General features: G+C 38.8%; 1 protein-coding gene across 1 annotated transcript in view; it reads left to right on the forward strand.

Moving 5' to 3' along the window:
• Positions 1 to 18,842, forward strand: part of FRMPD4 (FERM and PDZ domain containing 4) — a 108,995-nt gene that overhangs the window by 66,491 nt on the left and 23,662 nt on the right. Inside the window, exon 4 of the mRNA XM_041416489.1 lies at positions 13,065 to 13,110. Within this exon, the coding sequence (XP_041272423.1) occupies positions 13,065 to 13,110 (46 nt within the window). The remainder of the gene's footprint in view (positions 1 to 13,064; positions 13,111 to 18,842) is intronic.

The raw sequence follows: 18,842 nt of genomic DNA on the forward strand, positions 1-18,842 counted from the left end.
AGGGCTGCAGGTGATAAAAAAGCATCATCAGTTTCCTGTGACCTCTCTGTTTAGATCTTGATTTCATCCTCTTTTTGCTGACTTCAAGGACAAAATCATGCCTGAGAATGGACTCATAACTGTTTTCCTCACTTACATGTATGCAAAAAACTACTGTTTTGTAGATGTAAAGAATCTGCCAGCCAACACGCATAATTTGGCACTGTGGCATTAGCAGTAAATGTAATTTTGAAATAATGATTCAATTTGCTTTTTAAAAATCACATTTGCAGTCTAATTAGACTCCAAAAAATTACTTGAGACTACATAATGAAGAATATTATGTCCATTGAAACATAGAGATACAGTGATTTCTGTCAGACTCCATTTTGACAAGTCTATTTTTAATCTTGAGTTTTGACCTATAGCCCTTAACAAACATATATCCTTCCATGCTAAATCCACTGCTATGTCCCCTTTGAGAACTGAATTTTAATGCACGTCCTTGGAACAAGGAATTTATTCTTGCACAGATAGATTGTTGTCAGTGTGTACAAGTGAAGCAGATTTTTGAAGCGTTTTTGTTGTGCTTATCTCGTGATTGCAGCTGAAGTGAGGGATATTTGTGATGCCTAAAGTTCATGAACTAGCTTTAAATGAAAGTCCTCAACATACTATGAATGAAACAGAAGTACAAGCTGTTCAAAAGGAAAATGGGATGTTCATCCAAGAGAAGAAAACTGCAGACCCCAAAGGTTGTTCTTTATAGGAGTTACTCTGTAGGAAGGGCACCTTCATAAACTCAAACTTGGTGAAGTTGTTTACATGGCTGATACAGGATACATTTTTATGCAGCATACCATGAGCTGGCTCAGACTACAAGAGCCAGCCCTGCAGAATCCAAAGGCCAGGTAGCTGACTCAAGGTTCCTAAAACCGTGCGTGCAGCCCACAGAGCCTGTTCTGTTTGTGTGTCTGACAGGCCAGGGTAATTTCTGAATAAAACTTCTCTCCCACCTGATTGAAAATTCATCTCTATGAGCTCAAACTTTTTAAAACCAGGCCTTTAGCCCAAACTAGCTGCCTATAACCTTGCTGAGGATGGAGAAGCTATTTGCAGCTGTTTCTCTGGTTTCAGAAAGCACCTAGAGAAGTGCTTTGAGCTGTGGTACCTGATGCCCTGACACAGCTCGAGGTGATTCTCCTGTTTGGATGGGCGGGGGGGTGGCTGGTCGTGCTGGCTGGACCAGCAGAGCCCTTCTGTTGTCATCTCTCCCCTCGGCTCAGCTGCAGCTCCCAGTGAGTGCGTGCTCCATCCCAGAGACCCGGCACAGCGAGTGCCGGCCTGTGCCCAGGGCCATGGTCATGGACAGGCTGCTTCAGAGCGCCAGCCAGAGGCAGCAGCGGCGATGGCCCGCGCCCCTTCGCTACCATGGCTTCTGCTTAGAGGGGTTTTGCATAAGAAGACTCTTTCACTGTTTTGTGTTAAGTAATTGCTTGCCCCGGCAGAGCAGCCGTGCCGGGAGCAGGGGCTGTGCCAGGACAGGCTCTGTCCCAGCGCCGCCGCTCTCAGCGCCCGTAGCAGGGCGGCGGCTCGGGCACTCCTGCGGGCCGCAGCAGCAGCGCCCTGTCAGCCGCACGCTAGCAAATACTAGTGCCAAATAAATTATGTACGAAATACCTATGAAATCAATTTAGCAAGTCACATCGAGTCAGTCCCTTCTTCTTTTTCCCCTACACCAGTACGCAGCTTCCCTCCTACCACCTTCTGGCTGCAGCTATGTGGTGAATTATGTATTCACCTCCCCCGTGAACAGCTTCCCTCCTCCCCCTGTTTTCCTGAAGAGCAGAGCTGTTTTCCTGTCCTTCTCTTCAGGCCTGATTGTTACCCGCAGCTCCTAAGAGGCGGGAGAGGACAAGGAGAAACTGGTTAATTTTCACCTTTTTTTTTTTTTTTTTTTTTTTTTTTTTTTTTTGTCGCTGCGGCGCCGAGTGTGGCGGCGCAGCGAAGGCGGTGGGCTGGGCCGGGCCGGCCCCTGTGTGCATCGTGTCCCCGAGCGAACTTTAATCCCCGGCTGCGGGTACCGAAACATCGGCTTGGCTCGGCAAGCGTGGGCGGGTTTAGAACCGATACTGAAGAGACTGGCATCGTATTTTTTCTGCTGGTGTTACCCATCTAGACTAGAGCTCACATCTCTGTGTCCGACTGCACTGCAATTATTTCTTCACTTTCTGTGCGGATAGAAGAATGCTACCATTCAGCATTTTATGCTTGGTTTGAGTCTGCAGGGCAATTTTCTTCTCCCCTTTTCAAACATTCGTTCTCCCTCTATAATTTACAATATATTTGCATTTATCAGGGAAGAATTTCTGCTTAAGTATAATTTAAGTTTTATCTTAAGGACTGTATTTATAAGCAGCATACATTTGCTTTGAAAGTTTTCAGAGAGACTCATCCTAGTGATTCTTTGTCCCAAGAAAAATGTAAAAAAAAAATATATATTGTTCTAGTGATTCTAGAGATACATAAAAAGGGGAAAACAATAAAGGGTGTAGCAGCATAAATGCATTTTTAGGTTAACCAGCATAAATAATAAGATTTATTAAATTACAAATAATAATATGATTTTGAAAGATTGGACAAAGCTTCAAAGAGGATATATTTTTAAAGTGACATCTAATTGATTTTAGCAAAGTAAATAAATTTTTCCTTTAAATAAATTTTTAAAAAAGAGGATGAACCTTTGAATTTGAATCATTCCAGATACATGGTTTATATTCATGGCAGGGCTTTTTAATAACTAATGCAATTTAACAGGAACGGGTGGTTAATTGTCTGGCAGAATTTGTGTCTCAGTTTCTTCTCCTTTCAGTCTACTTCTTAAATAGATTAAATAATGTGTGAGGGTATAAATATAACCAAAGAGTTTGCACTTTGAGACTGCTGTCTGAATTACTGAGCTGTGTGAATGGTAGCTTGAGAAGGTAGCCCCTTTGGCTGCTCCTCCAAATCATTATAAAATCACGTTTGCCATCACTTGTGCTGTTCCAGTGGCACATGGATATGTCTTTGGCATCTGACCAATCAATTTTCTATTCCAGACGCAGTAAGCAAAAATCATTCTGCATTAGTCTCTGCAGCTCAGTATCCATCAACTGTCTAACCTTGCAGATATAATGATAATTACAGTAATACTAATAATAAAACCCACAATGCTCAGGACACTGCTGGAACTTTTCTTAATGAGGAATTGAATGATCTTGTTTTGTTCGAACATTTACTTCTTAAAACCGTTTCCAGCAACCTGTAATTATTTAAAACATTATTCTAGCATTGTGTTCCATAACAAAGGATTGAGATGCTCTTAGATTGGATCAGATCATTTGGTCCCAAAAAAGCAGATAAGACTGAAAAGCAAAAGTAACAGTGTTCAGACATCTGAAAGAAAAATATCATCACTCTTTGAATGAATGTGTTGGGTTTTTTTTAAGAAACAATGATAAAGCCAATAATATTGAACTGAGAACAGTATATAATATAGTGCTTGAAAATACATTATTTTTCAGAATTCAAGAGGTTTATCTCATTTCCAATTGCATCTTCCTCTTCCTAATTTCTTTTTCTTTATTGACTGAATTACTTTGAGCTAAGATAATGCTATGAAGGAATTCCGACACAAAATAGCCCTAACTGAGTGTTATGCATTATTATAAAAACTCAGATAATTCTCTAAAACAAGATGATCCTAAAGCATTTAACATTTAATCAGCAAAATTTATCTCATGTTCTGCTTTTTGAAAAGCATTAAAGGAAAGAAAAAATTTAATAGCTGCGGGGATGAAGGATGTGTGTGAATGCCTGACCTTTCATTACTACATACACAACGCCCAAATGTGAAAATGAAAATGCCAGTGCCGTACAGATTATGAATAGCAGCTGTAATGGTTTGTAATGCTTCAGTACAAATGAAAATGAAGCTCTGATCGTAAAAGATTATGGTTAATTTGTCACATAGTAAAAATATCTGTAAGATTTTCTCATCTTTGGTGATCTTTCGTCGTCTTTAACATGTAACTCCCATAAATCTCTTTTGCAATTGTACAGATACCAGCCCAGCATTGCTCCTCTACAGTTTCTGACATCTTCAACTATCTTTTCTTTTTCAGTTTCTTATTTCCAATTTAAAGTATAATTCTAAAGTGTGTGATTTCCTTGTTTCTCAGCAACGAACAAAAAGTCATACTAGTGTTTATTTTAATTCATTGATGTAATTATTTATTCAAGGTGTTTGGCATTAGATAATGCATTTTATTAAATAATTGCTTTTATTGATCTCTTAACATCCATAGTATCTAGTATATCTACAAAACTATACAAAATACTACAGCGGCATATATGGTAGATCTTCTCTGTCCAAAGTATGTCCATCTATGTCAAAAATCAGAGTAGGGGAGAAACTGATGGGAGAATACAAGTGCTAGTGAAGCAATATTTGCATTACATTAGTATCAGTATATCAATTGCTTAAGTTTTGTGAAGATCAGGCAGGCAAACGAGTTCTGCTAGAGGCAGTGTTCATTGTGGAAGACAGCAACATTGCTTTTCCTGCTCCAGAAGATGCTGTGGCCATCCCAGCAAGGGGACTTTCCTTCAGATCCATAGGCAGTCATTCTTCAGTCCAGCTTTGGATTGATAGTTTGTGACAGCAGAGCTGCACCTTGCTTGTTGAATCAGTGTAGTTTTAACCTGGGCACAGAGTTACATTTCTGCAAAAATAGTCATTAGCTGTGCCATGACGTTTTTGTTGGCTTCTAGGCTAAGTTTAAGCTGCTTTACCACCTAAAGTGAAGAGAAATAGCCCAGCACAAATTATCTCAAAACTTTCCCTTTTCATGGAGCATAAGATATCTGCTGCATCCAGACTAGAGAAAAAAAATGATTGAGTAAAGTAATGATTGTTGCCTTCTAACATAGTGTCAGCAAAAACAGGCATTAAAAATAAGCCATCAGAAGACAGAAATTCTTTTCTAAATGAAAATTTACATAGCATCTCTTTGAAAGAAAGAAGAGGAAATCAACAAGTCTTCATTATGTGAATGTTAGAATTATGTTTACTCCCTGAAGCATCCTTTTCAATCGCTAGATCATATTGATAATCTCTGTTATATCTGAGATAAGTGAATGGAGTAACACCAATTTCCATGGTTTGAAAAGTTGTCTTATAATACCCTTCAGCTTTAACCTTCATTATTTTATCTGTTTCCACTATCGAAACAAAAATGAAATAAGAATTCAAGAGACTATGTGACTGCATCAAGGTGTCTAAACAAGTGCTGGAAATTCAGGAGAGCATAAGCAAGTTTCTTTTATTTTAATTCAGATAATGTAGAGGAACATAAGAGACCTCTACAGAGGCGTTCTCAAGATGTTGTATTTCTTTTTTTTCTCTCTCCCAAGTAAGTGAACTCTGAACTCAGTCTGACCATCCATATATATATTTACAAATATTTGGAAGTTATTTTATAAAACAGAAGGATGTTGTTATTACATTTAGTATTTTTTAAATTAAACTTTATATGAAAATGTATGCTATTATAGAAATATCATGATGGCTCCATTTTTGAAAGCTGAACATAAGAAATGACAAAGTAATTGGAATGTGTTTAATAACCATTGCTGGTTATCAAAGTCTCTGGTGGCTTCCTCAGGTGAATGGTTCATACCACTCTTTCAAAGCCTAGTCTGTCATATCAGCATTGGGGTGGATTTTCTGGAATGGTTAGAATTTACCATGTTGTGCATTTTGTTCTGCAGCTTTGGTGTTTTGTTACATCCCAAGTTCCTGGACATCCTCAATGAGAATGCGAGTGCAAAGGATGAGTGAACCCAAACTGACTGCATGGGTTTGACATCCCTGAACATTGTGAGCAGTGGGCAGGTGTTGTGTGTCTGCTGGATCCGTGCATGGACAGCTGCTGATTGGGAAAGCAGAATTGCACTTAGCTGGCTTAGAAACTGTCTGAAAGGCCCTCCACAAAATGCTCACAGAAATGCCATTTAAAAGTAATTGCAGACTGTTGGAAACAGCAGAGTCTGACAAATAAAGATGAGAAATTTTCAGGAGACTAGAACTGACCTTTCCATGGTGAGACCAACCTCTTCTGTAAATATTTTACTTTGCTAGTATTATATTAAAGCTCCATAGAACTATTTCTCAAGATACATCATCAATAGACATCTTGGGGCTGCCTCATATTCATTTTCTTCATTACACTTTGAAAATTAACACTTCCTCAGAGCTTTTGAGACTTTGGCAGTTAATGATAGAAAAACTAGTACTGGAATGTTGGACTGGATGAGTGACCTGAGAGACCAATATTATCTCATTTTGTCTGCCTTTGATCCTTTAAAACTAATGTGTAGAAAGTCTAATTAGAAGAGGACAGCTGAACAATTAATTAATAGGGGAATAAGCACTACATTTTTCTCCTTGGCTGTATGGCATCTTCATGCAGCATGAATTAATTGACGTGGTGATGGTGTTGGCAGTGGTATGCCAACAGTTGGACTTGGTGACAGTCTCAGTCCATCAGATACACACACATGCTCATCTGGCTCTTGGTTGTTTTTTGATACACTGACCAAAATAAGGACATACTGCTTCTACTGGATCAGAGAACTCCAGTGTGGTAACTTCTAATATGTTGTCGGTTCCATCTTGAAGTTTAACCCCTTGAAGTGCTCTCAGGGGTCAAGGGAGGCCATCATAAATCTGTGTAAGTAGGAAAATGATTATCTAAGGAAAGCACCTCAGTCAATGTCAAATTTTCTGCCTATTGCCAATACTTAGAGGTGCACTCAAGAATTAGTTGATGGCCAGTGTAGTAAGAAGCAGGTAACATTGCTCAGGAGTCAGACAGCAGTGTAACAGTGCCGCTGGTATTCAAGCAGCCTGGCCAAAGCACTCCTCTACAGCATACACAGGTATTTACAGCATAGACAGGTATTTATTTACAGCATACACAGGTATTTACTGTTGGACCGACATGTTAGTATCTCGGTTACAAAGTTTTAACAGCCTTAAAGTTGAAAATATGAACAAATGGAAAATTTTGAGTATTTGTGAGAAGAAGGTGTATTTTGACAAGAGGTAAATATAGTTGTCACACAGCACTAAAATTCAACAACTTTATAGGGCTTACCTTGCCACAGTGCCACAGTACAGAAGGAAACAGTGTGAATTTGGTACATGTGAAAGCTTGACAGATGAACAGCTTTAAAGAAGAGGAGGCTTCTTTATTCTCAAAACCTTTATTGCAGAGGTATCTGAGATGGCATCTGCTGTATGAAAGCCCACCAGTGTGCCGCAGTCCTGATCTGAAGGGACCACTTCTGTCAGAGGAAGCGAGGGTAATTCAGCCTGCAGACACATTCACTCCTTGACCCCTTACAGAGATTGCCAACAAGGGTTCCAATTAGTGCCAGCAGCAGACTGTGACAATTTTAAGGATGGACTTTCACACCATGCCAGGCCTTTAAAATAAAGAACATTTATACAGAACACAATTTGCTTTGACAGTAATTTTCAGTATGCTATTATTGAAGTTATTTATGTTTGAATCAGAGCATCTTTTCACTCAGCTGTGTTTCTGCCGCTGTTTGATCCTGCAGTGTTGTAATAATCCCATCCTTATGTGTTTTATACTTCATGTGTCAGGGGTTGTTTCAAGCATCCATTACTTACATAGTTTTTAGGGCTCAGGCATTCAAACAGGATTCTTGCAAAATTCCCAAGTTCTTGTTTAGATTACTTCTGCTGTTGCAAGCCCTCAGATATTTGATGGCACACTTAAATTTTAATGACTTTGTGAAGCAGCAGGCTATGCAAATTAAACTGTAGGGTTCAGGAGTTCACAAGTTGAAGTTGCTTGGATGTCAGGAGTATTTAACTCCATTGACAGCAAAGCTAAGGACAGATAATATCATTAACATCAGCAGACAGGGCAGCCACAGCTTTCCAAATGTGATTGTGATGTCTCTGCCTTCTGATACCAGGGATTACAATGCACCATTCTGATCTCCAAAAATAAGACCTGGACACTATGATCTTTGTGTTCTGTGCTCTCTTGTCTCCAGAAAACAGTATCCAAGCTGATGCTCCTCTTTGTGTCTGAACCTTGGCCTCAAATGAGACTTCTCGTGTGATTTCTCTGTGACTGCCTCATATGACTTCTTCTGTGACTATATTTCATACAGTATTACCTGTCCTCCCTAAATTGGGACCCCAGACCTCACCTCTATGGTGAGGTACCTTATATCATGAGCCTCCTGCTGTGCTTCCTGCAGCTGTCTTCTGAGATGGAGTTGGGGATGTAATGCCATGTGTGGTGTACCCTGCCTTGCCTGCATGGTGTGATGGCAGGAATGCCCATCTTTCATTGTGTACAGGATCTTCAGAGAGAGCTCCCAGGGGTCAGCTGAACAGGCAGAGACTGAAATCCCATTACCACTTTTCCAGCAGTTGGTTCTACCAGGTATTGGCAACCTCTAGAGAAAGTATAATTTTCTGTGTTCACCTAAAAAAAAATCTGGGAAACATCTTCCTAGGCTTGGAGAGTCTAATTCTTCACCTGCTGCTAAAATAGTGATTATCTATGGGTAGATGTAATTACAAGACCAAAAGGTATCTGCCCACAGTAGTATGGCTTCCAGCTTGGTGTCATCTGTTGTACTTGTCAATTAGAGTCATGGAAATATTGCCTGTAGTTCATGTTCTGTGGGGCTCCTTTGGAAATGGAAAGGGAAGAGCCCTACATGCCATGGCCCTTGCTGGAGGATTGTCTGGTGCCGAGGGCTTTTAGCTTGGGTGTTTCTGTTGTCGCAATGCTGCTTCTCCTGTGACAAAAACATCCCAGCACACCCTTTTTAAAGCCTTTCTCCCTGGATCCCTCCACGTTGTTTCACATGTGTCCATGAATACTGAGCTTGTCTGATAGTTTATCAAGGTGCCCCAGGTCAGCTCAGGCAGATTGGCATCATCAGAGGACCTCAAGGCTCACTCTGCCTGTCTGTACTGTGTAATAAAAACTGAGAATGAGGAAACGGCCTTAGATAGGGTCTACTCTGTCCCACCAAGGTCCTTCCAGAAGATGTCTCCATCCCTGGAAGTAAAGGTCCCTGGATCTCTGGGGAAGACTCTTCCACAGGAGCTGTTGCTCATGATAAAAGCCTGGGGAAGTGAAAGTTGTCATTTCCCTAGGTGAATATAAATACTGTAAAACAGGTTTTATCTAAAAATGTATATATGGCTTAAATAAAAATGATCCTTAGTTTAACTAAATTATTTTAAGGTCCCTTCCAACCCTGTGATTCATTCTATGAAATAATTTAAAATGTACCACAATAGAGTGACTTTGCAAACTCTTTGCCCATTAATACTGTGTTAATATTCATAATATTGAAAGATAATTTCCACTTTCCTTAGCTTTGAATAGGGCATTTGAGGTAACCTAATACATTTTTTTAGTTAGCTTTTGACCCATTAATTTCCATTTCCTTACTTCAAAAATGTAGTGTAAAGATGCTGCAGATCAGGGCATCAAAATCCACAGTTGTGGAATTCAGACCTTTCTCATCAATAGTGAGACCCAAATTTAAACAAATGGTTTTAAAATAGCAGATAAAAAGTGTTTCAGAACAAGAGTTTCAGAATTAACTATTCATTTTGAATAAAACAGCTAAGTTATGGTTAGAAGATTTTTCTGAATTGTACTCCCTGAAAATTATGTTATTTATTATAGCTTTAATTAATTATTTGTTCATCCTCAGTGTGAAAGAAACCAAGTATTCCTCTAGTATGTAAAACTGCTAAAAGCTTTAAAATTAGCATAAGCAATTTTTCATTCTTCCTTCTTAAGAGCAATATATATATTTTTTCTATTTATATGCTATATTTGCTGTAGGATGCATCCAAGTAACAGACCAACTTACTCTGTTTGGCTCAGATACTGGGATTCCCCCATGTGCCTCACCTGCCTTGTCCCTTCCTCTCTTCCAGCTAGCAGGAAGCAGAAGAGAGGCAGTGATTTCCAGCCTCAAGTTCACAGAGGCTGGTATTGTAGCTGAATGTTAATGCCTCATGCAGCTCGAGATGCCTGATACTTAGTAGTGCAACTTTAACCTTTATAATAAACATAATTTGATTCTCAAACCATCTATATTCTCTCCTTGTTGCAGCCTAAGTAGCTGTGAGGAGTAGTGAGAAGGGACAAATATAATCACCACACAGGACATGGAGAAGGACAGAGATGAATCACAAATTCCCATCAGAGTTTTCAGATTTTAGCCTTGTTATCACTATTTGATTCTAATGTCAGGAAATGAAAGAAACATGAAGATATTTTGTTGTGATGTTGGTGTTAGCCAGTCAGGTGGCAGAGCACTCAAAAAGTCAGCAGCTTGTTTTCTAAGCTGGTATTGCAGATGTTTGGTCTTGAGTGACTCTAAAAGAGCACAGAAATAATTACGTAGTTGTTAAGTGAGTATGAAAGGTAATAAAATAACTGTAATATAGGCTTTTTTTTTTTTTTTAATTGAGGCACATTTTAAATGAGGAAATACATTTCAGGATGAAACTAAGACTGCAATTGGGTTTTTTTTTAGCATTTGCCACTGTGTTTCAGGTGTTGTTTAAAAGACATAGCTCACATTTCAGTGTGATGATGTACCTTGTTTCTGTAAACTTAACTCTCTGTATGTTCTGTGTCACACTGGGACATGTTTGTCCACATACATTTAAGCTACAAAACGCAGAGATCTCACAGTCAGTGATTCCATTGTTTCTCATTCTTGTGACACATACAATAGATGGTACAATTGGCAGTCTCAGTCCAGTGCAAGGTTTATCATGTAGATCCATAGGATATGCTAGCCATACCAGAAGTGGAAAAGATTAGCTGTCCTGTAGAGTTTTGTCATCATTAGTTGAGGAAGTTTTCAAATGAGCAATGGAGTCATGACTGAGTACTGCTGATCAAAAAAGCTGATGATTAAATACTTACTTCTTTGTGCTGTGTTTTGTGTGTAGCACAAGTTTTATTGGAAATGTTTACTCTGGTGATGAGGGATTTGTGTGTGTAGTGCTTGACACCAGCTTTTTCAACGTGTGACATGATTGTGTCCAGATACTCCAAAGGGTCTTATTATAGCCTCAAGTGCTGAATGTATGGTGCAGAGTCTAGCATCCTTCCAATGCAAGTGTTCATCCTGCAAGAAAGTCTTGTCCACCAAATATATCTTTTGATCTTTTAGTTAAAAAAAAAAACAAAACACTTGCTAATCTAGGATGAATCTTGTATAGCCTGACACCTGGACCGGTTTAATCCAAGAATAATGATTAGCTGAAAAACATTTTCAGGAGAAGCTGATTTTAATTTTTAAAGACAATTCTCTAACATAGCTGGACTGCAGGAGGCAATGGTGGTGGGGTAATCATACACAGCATGAGAAACATAAAGTAGTGAGTTCAAAGTAATTGAAAAGATCAGTTGGTCATGGTGCAGTTATCCCAGGGCTGCAGTTTATCCCAAACTAACAACTGTGAGCCTTCCTGTCTACTAACCTGCCTAGGTTAATATAGCAATCATAATTGCATAGATGTGGATAGCACAGAGATGATGAGATTCTTGAAATAAATTGCCTTTCTTAACATGCATTTGTTGATTAAAAAAAAATGTGGTAATGATACAAATATCTAATAAAAAAAGTAAAAAATTGAAGCTCTAAATTTTTTTTAGTTACATGATATTTGATTAGACTTTGCTCCTTACATGACTGATGACTTTGGCAAAAGTAGAATTTGTTATCCCTGCTGGCATTTGGTAATGTGTTTGCTTCATCAAGTATAGACTGGCTTTCCAGAACAGTTTTCTGACTAGGCCTTCATTCTCTCCTCCTTTTTTTTTTTGCCTTTTGGCTTTTTAAGTTGTATATCAGAGGTGTCATTTTGCCTATAAGGTGACCCTATATACAACCAGTACAGTATGATTTTTTTAGTTAGTTCTGCTCAAGAGGTCAGGTGTGCAAAAACAATTCCATTTCAATTTAGCCAGGTGGTAAGCCACATAAATAAACAATTTATGTTTGAAAGTAGAAAAACCAAGAGAAATATAATCCTATTTCAACAAAATGGCAACTGACCTTTTCTTAACTAATATCACCCACTGTAACCGCCTGATCAAAAGGTAATACAAGAGATTTCGACTGTGATTGTCTTGTCTTCCTTCTTCCACTTTACTTTTCCACAGTTATCCACCACCCCCACCTACCCACCAAGTGTTAAAATATATATATATATATATATATTATTTGTCTAGGCCACTTGGTCAAATCAAGATTCGTAATAATTTCTTCTCTTTATCCTGTAAATCAGTTGTGGATTTTTAGAGATTTTCCTATGTTTTGCATTTACTAGTTTCATCGTAAAGAAGACCTGTTTAAATTGAAAGAAAAACCTTTCCTTAGTAATCCTGTAAAACCTTATAAATTCTAATGGTAGAATTCACCAAATATTAATCTTTTCCCACCCATTTAAAAAAGTGAGCTAGAGAAGGAATGGCGGTTATATTTTGTCCTCATTTTTGTTTTGAAAAAGAATGCTGCTGTTTCAAACAGATTTGGCTTGGAGTGTATAAGAGCTAGATGGTATAAAAGTGATTTGCATTTGTAAAGTAGGTAAAAGAAATTAATGGACTACAGGTGCTGAACTAATACAATTAATCAAAGGTTATTTCAGTCTTGCTAGAGACAACCATTATTGCAGCATGCAGGTTTTCTCTGATGAAGCAAAAAGTTTGTAGCACAAACTGCAAAGTTAGGCCAATTCAATTTATTAGATTGGAAAAAACCTTATTTCTTAATACCTATCATTATTTTGGCGTATTATTAATCTCTGTACTTCTCTCCTATGGCATTGTAATAAACATTCTTCCATATTACTGCAATTTTCTCCATTAAAAAGGAAAGCTGGTTATCAATAGTGAATAAAAATATGACTCTTGATTTTACTTTGTTTTTTCTTTTTATAGAAGCTGCAAAGAATCGATCCTCCTTACTGTTGTTCAACCTTACCCTGTAAGTATTGTCAATGTTTTCTGAATTGGTTTCCTAGCAACATAGCAGCTTCTTTTTCTGCCCATATTCTGCTTCTGTGCCTACATTATCTGTGCAATAAAAGGAGTAAGTGCAACAAGGGCTGTGTCAATTAAAGGTGGTGTTTAAGATGGCATTACTGTGTCCTGTACTCAAAGGCTACATTATTAAATTTAAAAATAACTGTCTTTAAACTCGTAGTGATAGATCAGAATTGTGAGTTCTGCTTCAATTTCTTGTTTGTTGCAGCTCCTGGGTTTTTCTTGATGCTGCCCTGGTCCCACAAAGTTACACTGCTGCAGCAAAGCAGCTGTAACTCATCTAAAAGGGGGGTTTTGTCTGTATCTCAAGCTCGTGGAGGTGAAGGGAGAGCAGAGACAGAGAGGCAACCATGTGAGGCTGCCTTGAATGGACTGGGAGAAACTGCAGCCCATTCAGAGCTGGTTGATGCGATGTGACTTTGCAACTCACTCAGTGGTTTGTGGGAGTGGGTTCATGATCTGTCAGCTCAAACCCATCTCCCATGAGAAAAGGGGAGAAGCCAAGCCAGGGGAGGAAACTCATCTGTCCATGCACAGCCATGCGGACATTGCAGGCTGCTGAGGGGCCTCAGCTGTGCATCAGGAGTAATTAAGAGTCAGCAGGTCCATTTGGCTCCCTGTTGTTTAGCCTGATACCTAGCGGTTTTCATTAACGAGGGATAATTGTATCCTTTTCATGCAAGAATAAGAGATGAGGTGGATTTGACACAAAGACTTGAAAACAAGTTTATCTGATGAAGCTGCCAAAATGTACATCTTGAAAATGCAGCTGTGTGTCTTTGTACTGGTCATTAGCCTTTCTGGTTAATTTTCAGGTGGCCATGCACTTTACTTGTCCTGCACCTTTCTAGAAGCCAGCCTGCGCTGCACCTAATCTGTGGGGGAAAAGCATGCATTCCACAGCAAAAATGGGCAAGGGCTGCCACCCTGCAGTAAGACCTCTGTCAGGAAGGTGATCTGGGAGCAGGCCAATATCAGTCACCTTAAATGAAAATGAGGCCTGATCTAACTAAATAAAGAACCTATCTGCCTTTAAAGCTTGCTGGTTTACAGCCAGTGGTTATGGTCACAGTGAATATATATAATGGGGGAAAATAAATCCTCACTCACTTTTCTTTTTAATGCAGGTTTCATCCATTGACAGACTTAATTCTTGTCTATAAATGTCAGGTGAAGAAAGAGCATGTACTTTAGTGCACCTCTGTGTAGTCCTTGAAAGTGGACAGCAAAGTGTAGTACTATGTCTGTGAGGTGCTGTAGCCTCTTATCATTATGCTGCTGGTCTGAGAGCAAGCCCTGTATGTACTGAATGTAAGGGAAGCTGAAACCCAAATAAAATTTGCACTCCATGTTCAATGGGAGACCTTACTGCACAGGTACTTCTCCAGCCTTTAACCTTGAAAAGAAGGAAAGTAATGACCTGGTATCTTTACCAAGGGCAAGTCTTGCCTGACCAATGTAGTGGCTTTCTATGGAGTGACTGCATCAGTGGACAAGGGATGGGCTACAGATACTTTTTATCAGGGCTTCTGTAAAGCCTTTGACACAGTCCTCCACAACATCCTTCTCTCTAAATTGGAGAGAGATGGATTTGCTAGGGGTACTGTTAGGTGGATGAAGAATTTGTTGGATGCTCACATCCAGAGGGTTGTGGTCAACATCTCAGAATCCCCATCATCAGCTGAACATCAGTGACAAATGGTGTCCCTCAGGGTCAGCAATGGGACCAGTGTTATTTAATATCTTTGTCAATGACATAGACGAAGGGATTAGGTGCCTTCTCAGCAGATTGGTAAGTGACATCAAGTCAAGTGGGATGGTTGACCTGAAGGACCAGAGGGACTTGGACAGGCTCAAGAAATGAGCCCATGGGAATCTCCTGAGGTTTAACATGACCAAGTGTGAGGTGTTGCATGTAGTGACAGGACAAGGGGTAGTAGCTTTGAACTGAAAGAGAGTAGGTTTAGACTAGACATTAGGAGGAAATTCTTTACTCTGAAGGTGCTGAGGCACTGCAACAAGGTGCCCAGGGAAGCTGCAGGTGCCCAGTCCCTGGAAGTAAGTGTTCAAGGCCATGTTAGATGGAGCTCTGAGCAACTTTGTCTATTAGAAGGTATCCCTGTCCATAGCAGCGGGTTTGGAACTAGATGATCTTTGAGGTACTTTCCATTCTTTAATTTTGTCAGTATGTGATTCACAGCTATTTGTTCAAGCTCTTTGTGAGGCCTGACAAGGCAGAATCTGCTTCTCTCATTAAGCAGCAGAAAAATCTAATCAATAGCTGAAATACCTCTAGATGTCACTGAGCTAAGGACACGACTGAAACACTTTTCTGTCAGCCATTTGGACTTATGTGCCCATTTTTAACATGAATTTGCATCGCCCCACTCTGGTATGTCTGAATACCACATGACTCTGACAGACATACCAGAGTGGGGCAATGCAAATTCATGTACAAAATGGGCACACAGCATCCTCCCCTTACTGCTTTCAACTTCAATTTTTTCTGCAGTGAAAGCAAGGGTGTTTGTAGGGATGTGGAGCAGTTGGCATGATGCCAGTTTGTGCAGCCAAGTTTTGGCCCTGAAGCAGTGCAAGACCCCTCAGTTTATTCAAACCTTGGGCTGCAAGGTCACCTGGGTACTCCTGAGTCACTTTGAACACCTGGTCCATGCTGGCCCTCGTACTGCCACACCATTGCTGTCAGTAGTGCCTGAACCTGTTGCCTGAACCTGTCTCCAGATGTGTACTTATCCTGGTCTTCTGTGCAGGGGATCCTCTGACAAATATGATTTGCCTTACGGTTTGGAAATAATATTTATGCCTTCAAAAATTATGATGCACATGTATTTTCACCCTTTGTTTAATTTTGCCTCCTCCATGTTTCCTTTTACTATTTCGCTAATAAAACTTGGATGATGAAGTAGAAACCAGACAAATGAAAATAAGAGCTTTTAAAAAAAGACTGAATTTCTTCCCTGTTCTTGACAGAAATACATCTCTACAAACATTTCATCAGTCTCTCTTCTTGATGGTGATTTTCTTTCTACATTGCATGAAAAATATCTGCCAAGATGGATTACAAAAGTGCTATTTCTTAATTGGTTTTATTTTTGCTATTTAGAGTGTGGTTTGATTTTTCATTTAAGTAACCGTCCTTTATGATTGCAGGTGAAAGTAGATGTAATCTAGATTTATAGTACTCTGTAGTTCACTTAGTATTCTTTGAAAGCTTTTGCAGATAATTTTTGCTTAAATGCATTCAGTTTTGTTTAATGCTTAAACACATTAAAACACATTAAAATTTCATTTTAATTATGACCAAGCCAAAGCATTAGGCTATCTTTTTCTTTCCGTCAATCTACAAATCTCTGTTAGGTTCTTATCACCAGTGGTCCTAAGGAGGTCACTGAGCAGCTCAAGCAGTTAAAGCAGTTCAGCAGTTCAGAGTTTTGATTTCTGGAAGTATGGCATTTGATTATAATTTCTGACTGTTTTATTCTGTAAATGAACTGTCATTCTGATTGTTGCCTTATTAAGTTTTAAGCATTACTTAAATCAAATAGCTTGCCTGTTTGATACCCTTTCAGATTTTATGTGCAGAGATCATTTGATAGGTTGCTTTCATGATTAATCTCTTAAGCTCCTTGGATGAAGTCCAGGCCTGACTGAGATCTATGGCAATTTTGCTGTGCATTAAGTTTTGCAGTGGGAAAAAGATAGGATCTTCTTCTGTTTTGAAAGAGATGCTTCTTGTTTTAACATGGTTATACTTCTGAGACACAACAGTTGCAGAAAAACTACAATAAATAACATTTATGGATGATAATGGTCGAGGCAAAAATCTTATTGAGAGTTTGTGGGACTAATGATCAGACTGTGACTACCATCTAAAACTGGTAAAATATAAATAATGCAAATAATTAAATACAATGTCTATGATAAATTGCTAACTTTTTAAGAGAGAACCCAGATGTGACCACTGTTCCAGCAATTAAATTTGTGCCAAGAGTTTAACAAAGAAATAATCCTGATGATCCTCTGTCGGTGCCATGTGGTTATCACAAATTACTGTGTGGTAAAACTTCTCCACATTATTTCTTCCATGTCCCTACCTGCTCTTCTATAATGCTCTTGTGAGCCAGTGTAGTCTTTTCAGCCTTGTTCAGAGCTATGAATTACCATATTTAGTTTGCCTTTGGGCATTATGTCCTGTTCCACTTAATAAATGTAATTCTTCCTCTTACTCACCTTTTATTTGCTTGTTAAATACTGGTGCTTGTAATTGCTGTTAGCAGTGAACCAAAAAGTCAACACATTTTTTGCACTTATGCAATTTTTTCCTTATTTTCTAGGAAACTTAATACTTTATATTAAACGAATGACTGTTTTTAAATAACATGGTTAAAATTTATTGCATATATACACTCTGTGACTATTTAAAAACTATAGTATTTCTGTACTATTTCTAATTTTGATGCTTACTGTCACAGAGCAGATTTTCTTTTCACCTTGTGATTGTCCTATACTGCTGTCATTCTATTTCTTTATGATATCTCATTATTACACTGTGCTCTTCTAGCTACTAAATCCTTTTTTTTCTTGAGCATGAGTGAAGGTTTTGCTGTTGCAGCACCTCTACTGGCAAGAGCACTCAAAGGGGCTTTTTCAGCAAATAAAACCAACTTCCTTTACAATCTCCCCCAAATTATAGTTTACCTGCAAAAGTGCATGAAGCACTAGGCATTTATACTTTCATCAAAAAAGTTTCCCTCATAATATAGGATATTGCTTCTAAAATCTATCAATAAATGACCCGCTCTAATGCTGCTGACAAATATAGGATCTAATTTTGAGAAGTCTAGAGAATGAGAAAGTAACCTTTTCCTGAAAGTCTGGTCTGCAATCTTTTGTGTTTTGACCTTGCTGATGGGAAGCCCTTTGATTGCAGCCACTATAAGCAGGGTTCAAAGTATCGTCTACATCTTCACTATTATTTCCTCCAAGTATATCTCTGCGCAACGCTTCATTTTTCTTGTTAGCAGTTTCTCTAGGTAGTGTTGAAATGATCAGCTGATATTTTCCTTTGAATTATATGTAAACAAGTAAAAATTATTTAAAATCCTGATAAATTTGAACTTTTAATAGGAAACAGGGCTTAGGTCACACAGAGTGAAGTTTGGGGGTCTTTGGGTTATTTTGACTCCTTGTTAAAATGTGTGCCCTCATTTTGGAAAAGTCACTCTAATTAAGCTGTTTTTATCTGTGACAATGCAAATACTTTACTTGCAGTGATAGATGCCCTGCATTAGTGCAAACACCTCTTGCTTAAGGTCATTAACTGAGAATAATGGCATCCATTTGGCTAAAACACAGAGCATCAGAAATAAATGTATTAGTATCTGGCACTATGAGAATCATTAAGTGATAGCATTCTTCTACAAACCTAAAGACATTAAAATACAATAGAGCTGCACATCATCTTGCTGAGGCTTTGTTAGATGGGCAAGTTCCAGTAATCAAACCCAACTGGTTTTGCAGGTATTTGCACATCCTTTGGAAACAGTTCTATTCCCAATGAGAAAATGTCAAGTGTCAAGTTGATGCAGAGGTAGAAACAATGACATTGTGCAATTAAATGCAAAAGCTGTGCTATTACTCAAACCTTTAACC

Source organism: Onychostruthus taczanowskii, unplaced genomic scaffold, assembly GCF_017590055.1.
Source record: "Onychostruthus taczanowskii isolate IOZ18803 unplaced genomic scaffold, ASM1759005v1 scaffold52, whole genome shotgun sequence".
In the NCBI taxonomy this organism is placed as follows: domain Eukaryota; kingdom Metazoa; phylum Chordata; class Aves; order Passeriformes; family Passeridae; genus Onychostruthus; species Onychostruthus taczanowskii.